Raw genomic sequence first — 10,413 nt, 5'->3', positions numbered from 1 at the left:
TATATATATATATATATATATCCACTATTTAATTATTTATTTAAACAGAATTAAATTGATCTTAATATTTAGATTGCACTTAGTCAAAGATTATTTCATACAATATCAAATGTATATTTTTAACATAAAAATCTTAGAAATACACAATATTATCGTATAAAGTATTTAATTTCTTTCAACTTTCAAATAAATATGATAAAAAAACTATTGAAAAATTCTAAGACTTTTGAACGGCTGCATATATTTAAAGATGAATATTAACGATGTGGGAAAAAATTATATTTCCTTGCAAAAATATTCTTCTTGTTTAATTAACAATGCTTCTTCTATTTACAGTACGTCCACTATTATCAATTAACATTTAAATTACATCTAATCAAATTAAAAATTGACAATCTAATACACTCTGAGTAAAGTCTCTCTTAAATAACATATTATGTCTCATTTATGTAAAAGATCTTTCATACAAACATTAGACAATAAAATCTATCATTTCGAAATTTATTTGGAAGTCGATGGCATTGAGACTGGATAATTTTCTCCAAATTTTTTTCTTAAAAGATTATCTATAACTGCACACGCACTTTCGACCACGACCATTATTTCAGGCTCAGCATCGATTATCACCAAGACTTTACGGTAATGTCTAAGTATAGATTTGTTCCGCCTATGGAAATCCTTGATCCGATTTCTGATATATTCGAAAGTGACGGATACTCTCTCTGTAGCTTTCACGCTTTTTGCCATTTCTCGGTCGGTCATTACGGAATTTCGAACATGCAGAAATAAGACGAGATCAGGTGCTCGTATTTCTTTATCAAAAACTTTACCTTGTTTCTTATCCCGGGGAAATCCGCTTATAAAGAATCCTTTCTTCCTGTGAATATTCTCCAGCATCCTTATCGCGATCAATTCCACTAATACATCCTCTGGCACCAGTTGACCCCTCGACAAATAACGTGCCAGAGCGTAGGCCTTATCCGATCGTTTGGACACTTCGTTTCGAATAATATCCGTGGATATTATACGTTCGAAACCGTACTTCTCCGCTACATGTGTGGTTATTGTCCCTGAAATGATCGATTATTAGTTATAGAATGAAAAGACTTTCATTTTTTTTTTTGTTTCAGAATTTTTAGAAAATCTATCTGGGATTTAATGAAATGAGAATAGATCGTAAGTGAGATAGATAAAATTGTAAAACAAATAAAATGATAATTAGAAACGAGAGTAAAAAAATAAAATAATATAATATTGACACGATAATAATAATAGATGATAATAAAATAACGTGATTTTCATATTTCATATTTTTATTATTTTCATTAAATATATTTCTTTAGAATATCTCTCAACTATATTTCTTTTGCGTTAACTTTATCTTATTATTTCTATATCTTCAAAAAATTCAACATGAAATATGAAAAAAAAAAGTTAAACGGTTATTAAATTTAACGAAGTTCTAAGGTTATGTGATAATGAAATAAATATAATAACTTTTTCCAGATCCCGGTCCTCCAATGATGAAAATGATGGGTAATTTCGATCGTTTGATAGGGGACGTGTCAACATTGATACCTTTGGGAAGAGAAAGACTTAAAGGATCGGTAGGCCTCATGTAATTGCCCATCGAATCAATCGTTTGAGATTTTTTTATAATTTTAAAACTACGTTTTCTTTTTATGATCATTAACGAGATAGAATATTTAAATATTCTCCTCTATTTATATTATTTAACGTAAAAATTTCTGTTCAAATATTTGGTTTTTGAAATTACGTTTTGTTAATTTGAAGTTTGTTTTTAATCTTTATTAATATAAAATGTGAATACTTTCAAGCAAAATATGGGATAAAATGGAAGCAAGATGTGTTCTGAAGTTCAGTTTAATCGTTACTGTAGCAAGATTCCTTCTTCACCGATTATCGATATTTTGCTTTCAATATTTATCTATAAAAAAACTGATTATCATAATTTTCAAGTATGTCAATTAAAATTTATTATATGTATTAATATTTATATTATACGGATTATACTAAATTCAATCTTCAAATTTTTCAATCAATCAAGTCTTTTCTCACATATATGAATTTCTATTTTTCTGACAGTAGATAAAATTTGACTATTTGTTGATAAAAAATTCATAATAATCATGAAATGTAAATAAATTTTAATAAAAGAAAAGAAAAAATATCTAAATAAAGATTTGTTTTACTTACTTTTTATTTTTAAAATTGCACAAACATCTATGGTATAGTTACCATTTATGAGAAACATTTTAAACGAAAAAGAACATGATTCATAGTTTCGAATTATCTCTGACATATGTTAACTCGATTAAATCACTGTTTCTAAGTTGTTTTTTAACGAATGAGAATATTTAACGTTCACACCGTGGGTGGTCATTCGAAAAAACATTACTGTACTTTTATATTCGATATCGTGGAGCTAGAGAATAAATTATACCAATGAAAGTTTCATTGGCGCGACATACTTCTTTCGACATTACTTAATTCATTTTGACACACGAAAATAAATTTCTAATCGACGATCGATAGTAAAGGAATGCTGTGATTCGAATTCGAACATTGAAAATTTTTGATTGACATACAATTCGTTCCTAAAGGACCATTGCTCGATATATCATAATAAATAACATTTTATGAATTCTTCACGATAAAGCAAAGAAATTAATATTCTAGGAAATAAAGTATTTACGTGACATTTCAGAGAAATATAAAAATATAATCTCAAAAGTCACGCCATTTATTATTCATAATGCATAATACAATCATTCTAAACAGTACATAAGATCGAATAGTAAAAAAGGACGTAAGGGAACATTGTATTAATCCTGATTTCCCGCAGTGCCTGATAGAAATCTATTCGAGGTTCAGAATAGAATTTCTCGTGATCTTATAAATTCAAATTATCTACGGTTCGATGACTAATGCAACTATGGAAATATCCAAGTAGTACAGGCAAGCGAATAAACACGCGGTTCGTTCAAAGTAAAATGATCAAATATTCAAGGCTGTTATTCAATGTATTGCCAATGTATTAATATACGGCAAAATTACATTACATAAAAGTTACACGCATCGATGACAATGCGTAAATATATTTATAATTTGATCGAAATTATCGTCGTGTAATTAACCATCCTTTGTTCACAAAAAAGACAAAAAGCTACAAAGTCTTGGATTATATAAGACTTCTTCAGTATCGATGATAAATAGTCAAATGGTATTATACAATAATTTGTATAATACACTCATATATCCACTTATAATATATCCACGAGATCACGATTTTTAAATAAATGTATCCAATCTCCAAAAATTTTATGCCCAATAAAAGCTATTATCGTATCAGATTTATGATCGTTTCAATTGATGAAAGATAGATTAGATAAACGAATGATATATTTAATCCATACAAAAGAGTAATAATATATACATTTTCCACAATGGCTCGTATTTTAATACGCAAAGGGTTAGAAACGTCGAAGCAAATTCCATTCCACTCCGTGCTTTAACAGATAAACATACCCCTATTTAGCACACAAACATACATCTTCTCCCTCCCGGTAAGAAGATGTATCTGCTGTACCTTTCCGGAGCCAACGTAAGAAATTCCTATCTATACGCGTATATATAACCGTGTATATAACAGATATCCATAAACTATATCGATAACATTAATCTTCGAGAAGCACAATGCGATTTTGAATACAATCAGAGCACGTTGTATATCCCCGCGGTGCCTTATCGACCTTTATAATTTGCAAATTCGACGTCCTGTAAAAAGAGAGAGAGAGAGAAAGAGAGAGAGAGAGTGGAAGAGATCAAGATACATTCATATTCCGTCTGTTTACCGAATGCAATAAACCTCGAACTATATACCGTATCGCTTCTCGAGATACAATGTACGAGATTACAAATTCTTGCAAAACTTGATGCCGTAGGGGCATAGTCAGTCTTGTGCATCTATGAAACAGATACAAATACTCACGTTCTTCTACATACGCGCAGAGGCGACTTTTCTCGAAGAGGAAGTCGTATATTCGTTTGAAATCTAGGAAACGAACTCTAACCAGAGTTAGATCAAGCGTACGGTGAATTGATTTTCCCTCGAACAAGAATTAAGATCATTAAAGTCCTCTGGTTACTGTGACTCGTTCCATAAGCCACGCTCCGATAACATCGAATGGGGCGATAAATTAGAACAATTATGGAAAATGGACACGGTCGATCGATGATGTCTGTGCACTGAAAAAAATTATATCTGTTAGAATTAGAATACGAATTCACGGTAAAAGCTGAACCAGATACAAAAGTTAGTAATAGAGAGATTAGAAGGTGGATATTGGATATTGGAGATTGAAATTGAAACACGTTGTAATTACGGATATAATATTTTATGTCATCGTTTCTCCAAATTCTGTGAAGATATGATAAGAAATACGAAATTTTTTGGAAATTTATTCGGATTAATAGCTTTTATTATAGGGAATAGATAACGATTCATTATAAATGATGAATAATTTCATCGTAATTGATTTTATCTTATAATTATGGAATGATGTGGAGGAATGCGTTGAAACTATGGTAAGCAGGATGCTTAAGCTTCCATCGAGAATCGATATCTTCCGTTTTACCGGTGGAATCACCATGTGTCTAGATTGAATCTAATGATTTCAGAACAGGTTACGCAGCCGTGTTCAAAGGATCGTGGAAGAGACCCGGCGTCGCATTAAATTTTATCGGTTGTTCCACGTGAAATAATCGTGGATAGTAATTTCTCAAAACGAGCTTCAATGACCCTCCGATAGATTCATTGTGATTGAATTACTTTCCTTAATTGTGTATACCGATGATAAAGAAATTATGGCTCGACACAGGTATCTAGTAAATTAAAAGCAAGAATGTTGAAGTCGATATTTTTTTTTAGATTTAGAATTAAACCTCTTTCTCCTTTCACACAGGTTTATTTCACATAGATTTCCTCAGATCAGCTTATACTTGCCTAATAAGATTAATCAATGTTCCATTTAAAGCGGCTTTTGTACCATCGAGTTGGTGGAATTTACACTAAGGAGACCTTATTCTGCCAAGATCAATGAGCAGCATAGTACAAATGAAGACAAATAGCTGTCAGTGAATGAAGTTGAAAAAGCAGAAAATGTTATATAGAAATTGGATCGATCCTTGAATTTATCGGTCACGTATTTAAATTTCAATGTTTTGGAATGAATAACTGCGAAATAGAAATATTTCGACGTTTCCCATCGATCAACTGAAAGAAAAACAAGCAACCGTAACTTTACTATCTCTCTTACTACTACTGTCTCTTAATTTTAAAATAAATATTACGCATTCAAGCTTACCTTTTATATCGATATTCTTATTATGAAGTTTAACGTATTCGTATATAATTTAAATTACAAATATTCCTCTTTATTTTTTTCATTCGAATATTATACATGATATACATATTCGATTAATAACATTTCTTTTATCGAACTGCTGCAACAGAATTTTATTTTCTCAATTTTCTCATCAAAGAAGATCTTTGATTTTTTAAGAACTTCCCACTTAAACAATTATCACATTTTCTATCATTTACACTTATTTTCCATCATTTGTTCAAAATTAATTATATTGCGATAATAGCAGCTACCTAACAAACACGATCGACCGACCATGCAATCGCCTTAGAGACAATTGTTTCTTAAGTGTCTAGGCGTATTATACAATAGGCCGTAATAATACAATAAGGCACGTACACGAGCTGTTAATAAACAAAGAATCGCGTACTAGTCTAAATTACACGAAAATATTACTGCACGACCTTTACTTTTTACCATATTCTGATATTTAATTTTTTTCTCTATCAACGTTTTACAACTCGACGCGGTAATTATCGGTCGTGTAAGTACTTTACATGATCCTACGAGTTTGCTTTCACCACGCGCTTTCGTTTTTACTTAACGTTCCGTTCCTTCTTTTTTTTTCTTCTTTTTTTTCTCTTTCTCTCTCTTTCCTTTTTCACTGTTGTAACTAGAAAAACGATTTATACGCCGATCGTTCCTCCATTTTCTTACTCTATCGTTTTCCCTCCGTGGAGATAGATTCGTGCGATGATAATTGGTAGATTGACAAACGATTTTTGGGCGCCAGGATTCCTGGAATCATTCGATTAGAAAATTTATTTAGGAAAGAAAGGTATTTTAGTATCAATTTTATGAAATTGAAATTGAAATTGTTTTGAAGAAACATGGAAAATGAATGATTTTTGATGAATAAAATATCTTTTATGAGACGTTTAACAGCTTTGTAATTTGAGAAAAGGATGTAGAGGACAAATATTTTGGAAAATAAAAGGAGATTATTTTGTTTGTTTTTTTTTAAATATCTAATATTTAATATAATATATTTTTTAATATTATCTTTTTCTTTTAAAGATATTTTATTCTTTTTTTTTTTTTTTTTCAGAAAAACTTGATATATTTTAATACTCTTGAAAGCGAGAAACTGGAATAAAGTAATATTATCGATCGATTTATTAATCTGGAATAATCTGGATTAGTGTCAAGTACGATTGATTTAGAATTCTTGGAAATGTTTTGACGTGATTTTTAAAATATTCGATTCTACTTTGGTCCATTTGAAATTCTTAGTGCATGGGCAACGATATAATTTATCAAGCGTATAATTTATGTACAATTTAAACAGCAATATATGTTATATTTTTTTCATAGTCCATTGGATATAAAATTTAGACTTGCGAAATTTAATTGCATTACGCGTATGACAAATTTTAGTACAAAAGTCTGGTACAATATATTACAATATATTGGACAGCAAGTATCAATTAATGAAATATATGATCGAGAAATAATATTATAATAAATGCCTTAGCAATATAAAATATATAAATTTTAATATTTAAAGTTGTGCGTAGCAGATGTGATAATACATTTATTTTATTATTATTACTAAAAATATAAATTATTCCCTAAGCTAGTTTCCCAATATGGATGCAGGCCTATAAAAAAGACAACTTGAATATTTTGAAGAATAATTAAAAATTAAATTTTATTTAAAATTAAATACTCTAATACTAAATCTTTTTATATATTTCTTGAACAAAAATCTTCAAGATATCGAAATGTGGCACAAAATATTAAAAACTATAAACAATAAACCACGATTAATTTACAACAAATATTGAATTATACTGATGCTAAATAAAAATAAATAATTATTAATAAACGAAATTAACAATATTGTATTATGAAAAAAAAATGTATATCATAAATCAAAAAATTAGAAAACGAAAATCATTCACATGGATCATTCTATAGTCACGGTTGTGTTCAGAAATGTCGAAGCTTAGATGGGTGTGCTCCTTTCTCTCTCCCTTGCGTACATATACGTATCTTCAGCCCCGATCTATTTGCCGAACCACTCCTATCGATGTATCACGACGTGCACTCGACGCTGATGCAACTCTATTAATGACGCTAAATGGCGCTCTCGACGTCACAAAAGTGGCACACGCCCGTTCGACCAGGGTATTCGTGTATTCGCTAAAATGCGGTTTTCGACGTGAAAACGCCTCCAGGAATTTTCATACGATCGATCGACGATGTGACGCAATCCTATCAGTCTGGGTTACGGATCGATTTTTTCTTCACTTCACAGAGAAACGAACAACGTGTCTTGATTTTCCGGTTGAACGATCTTTCGATAGAAAAATTGAAAACGTAAAACGTATTCTCAGAATCCTTTTAATTCACGTGATATTAATAATTAATTTATATTTTTCTTACCTTAAGAATTTTATTCAAGATTTTTCAACGTTTAAATCATTCAATTGATTTGAGAATTTTTAGAATATGATGCGAATGTATTAAAACTCCGAAGAGAGTTTTGTAATAAAATTTATAATACGTATAATAATTATTAAATTCCCGGGAAATAAATGAGGATGAATTTTGATGGATTCCTTAATGGAGGTTTCTTAGACGCTATTTTCAAAGATTGCTTCGAATGATACTTTGCGTTGTGAAAGGTATATAGCGACATATTTAAGAGTAAAGTTTGTATATCTGAAATATCGTGAAATAACAAAGGATTAATAATTAGATACGTAGTTATCCAAATGTTTTGTTTATGTACTTAAATCGTACACACAGATCATCATCTAGTAAAATGTTTGTAAATGAATTTCTAATATTATGAAGTTAGAGAATATTTTGAATACAATGTTTCAAACGTGAAAAAGAAGAGTGAAACCGTAATTACCCATTAAAAAGTCAACTGATAGTGAGCGGTTTAGTTACTTAAAATAGATAATTATTCTATTTTATTTAAACAACAACGAAAATAGAACACTGAAAATGATTTAATGATAATATTTATCTGAAACCATAACCTTACTGACTACCAATATATTACCAAGATATTCTAAGGTAGCATTTAAACATTTATAAAATTTTTGTTAAAATATACTGAACATATTTACATACATGAGTTATAATTTTATTTATCATTCTATATTCATCAAATTTTTCAATTTTTATAATGGTTGTTATTTTATATCGCGACACGTTTAATAATAATGTATTATACTAGATAAATGTTACGTTTTATTATACTGAAATTCAATCATCCGAATTTGATTAACAAATTCTTCGAAATATTGCAAGCAAATACTTTTAAAATTAATATTATTACTTTCATTATCTCGTATATATACATTTATAATAGAAGAAGAAAAAAGTTAGACAGAAAATATAACTTCTACATATTTTTTAATCTGAAAGATTAAAACATTTTTACAAATCTTAAAAAATTTAAAATAAAGATTTCTCTTCGTTAGAATTATCGCAGAATGTTTAGACCCAATTTTAATATCTTCATTCCATCCTAACGTCTAAGCTCAAAAATTGTATTGCATAAAGCTCGTTCCTCGTAGCCGGACCGTGTCGCATTGAGAATACCTTAGATGTTTAGGTCATCGCCTAATATTAAACCTCGCTACCAGCGATTGAGCTGTTCGTAGAGCGGATTTTAGCGATGAATTATGCCCGGGATGTTATTAACGTGTTATGAATTGCCCGTTTATTTCCATGCCTTAATAAATAACGGCCGGCGAATCTTGGAAAAATTGGAGCAACCGCGATGCTGCATCGCGTCAAGATATTTCTAAACGCGTTACGCAGATAAAAGTTGCACGGGCTCGCGTACAAAGAAACTATTTATTGCGATTTGCAAGGTAAATTGCGAGCAATTACTGCAATCTTGGCTTCTGAATGATACGTGCGCTCGATATGAGTTAACGTCGATGCACCGGGGATCATTCGAAGAAGCTTGAATTAGTAATACCAAGGTAGAAAATGATTTTCCTTGGCTTCGAGATACACCTGGTAAACGGTAGCCGCGATTAAAACGCGAGGTACGTTCAACGTTTCTCGAGGTATGCGGCGCTGGTGATGGGTCGTTCTTCCGTGATGGAGGAACAAATGTAACTCTGTAATCATTGTAACGCGACGGTGAAGGATAAGAAAAAGATAAAAGTCGATTACGAAATGAAAAAGGACTTTCTTTAGTCGAGAAATGTCTTGTTTAAATGAGAATTAAACGGAACAAGTTTATTCTATTATAATGGAAGTCGAAGCATTACAATTTACAACTTAATAAATTACGAAAGTAAGGTAACGAGCGATTGGGGATCAGCTATTCTACATAGAAGAGAAGAATTTCTACAGAAGAAACACAAACAATTGAAAGTTAATTATTCAATTTATGACTTATTATTAGCTATAAATATTGGCGGGTAATTGCTATAGAATCGAGATGTTTATTAATTAAAAATTAATTAGCGAAAGGAATATATTGTGCTAATATTTACATATTTAACATCGTGTAATTTAAAATTTCGCTTTCGAGGAGTGGCTTCGAATCACAGATCCCTCCGAGTATTGGTTAATGTAATATTGACGTGTTTTAAGTTATTACGCACGTATTCCAAATGACTATTCGACATTTTAGACACGGTAAAATGGACGCGATCTCGACACGGAGCACTGCTTGCTCTTGTTTCGCTCGTTATTCAACGTGTAAATCAATCGATCGTTCTCGCTTCAGTGGAACAATTATGATGCAACGTTAATGATACCAATGGGTCGTGTCATCGAGTCAACGACACTGCCAGTAGAGATGATAAAAAAGCAGGTAGCTGTTGATTCACCATGCCATAATTGTATCCAATTGGTTTAATAAGTCTTGGAGGATTATTTCGGAAAAAGGAAAAGGTTCGATCTAAAAATATCGCTATAGAATATCGATAAATAAATAAATAATAAAATTCGTTATTAATTCTGGTATAGATATTTTTATGAATTT

General features: G+C 30.5%; 2 protein-coding genes across 2 annotated transcripts in view; both read right to left on the bottom strand.

Annotated features, from left to right (window-relative positions):
• LOC102677812 (photoreceptor-specific nuclear receptor-like) overlaps positions 1-853 on the bottom strand; it is a 24,347-nt gene extending 23,494 nt beyond the window's left edge. The window contains exon 1 of the mRNA XM_031512718.1: positions 831-853. The gene's annotated coding sequence lies outside the window, so the exon portion shown is untranslated. The remainder of the gene's footprint in view (positions 1-830) is intronic.
• On the bottom strand, positions 56-1,948 carry LOC102677356 (adenylate kinase isoenzyme 1-like). Its single transcript, XM_031512719.1, has 2 exons — positions 1,498-1,948; positions 56-1,070 (listed from the first exon to the last, which is right to left on the bottom strand). The coding sequence occupies exons 1-2, from the start codon at positions 1,688-1,690 to the stop codon at positions 502-504; spliced, it is 762 nt and encodes a 253-aa protein (XP_031368579.1). The 5' UTR covers positions 1,691-1,948; the 3' UTR covers positions 56-501.
• Positions 1,949-10,413: the final 8,465 nt, after the last annotated feature.

Source organism: Apis dorsata, unplaced genomic scaffold (genome assembly GCF_000469605.1).
Source record: "Apis dorsata unplaced genomic scaffold, Apis dorsata 1.3 scaffold_507, whole genome shotgun sequence".
Classification (NCBI taxonomy): Eukaryota; Metazoa; Arthropoda; class Insecta; order Hymenoptera; family Apidae; genus Apis; species Apis dorsata.
The sequence above is the reverse complement of the archived record's forward strand: the minus strand, read 5'-3'. Positions and strand labels throughout refer to the sequence as shown.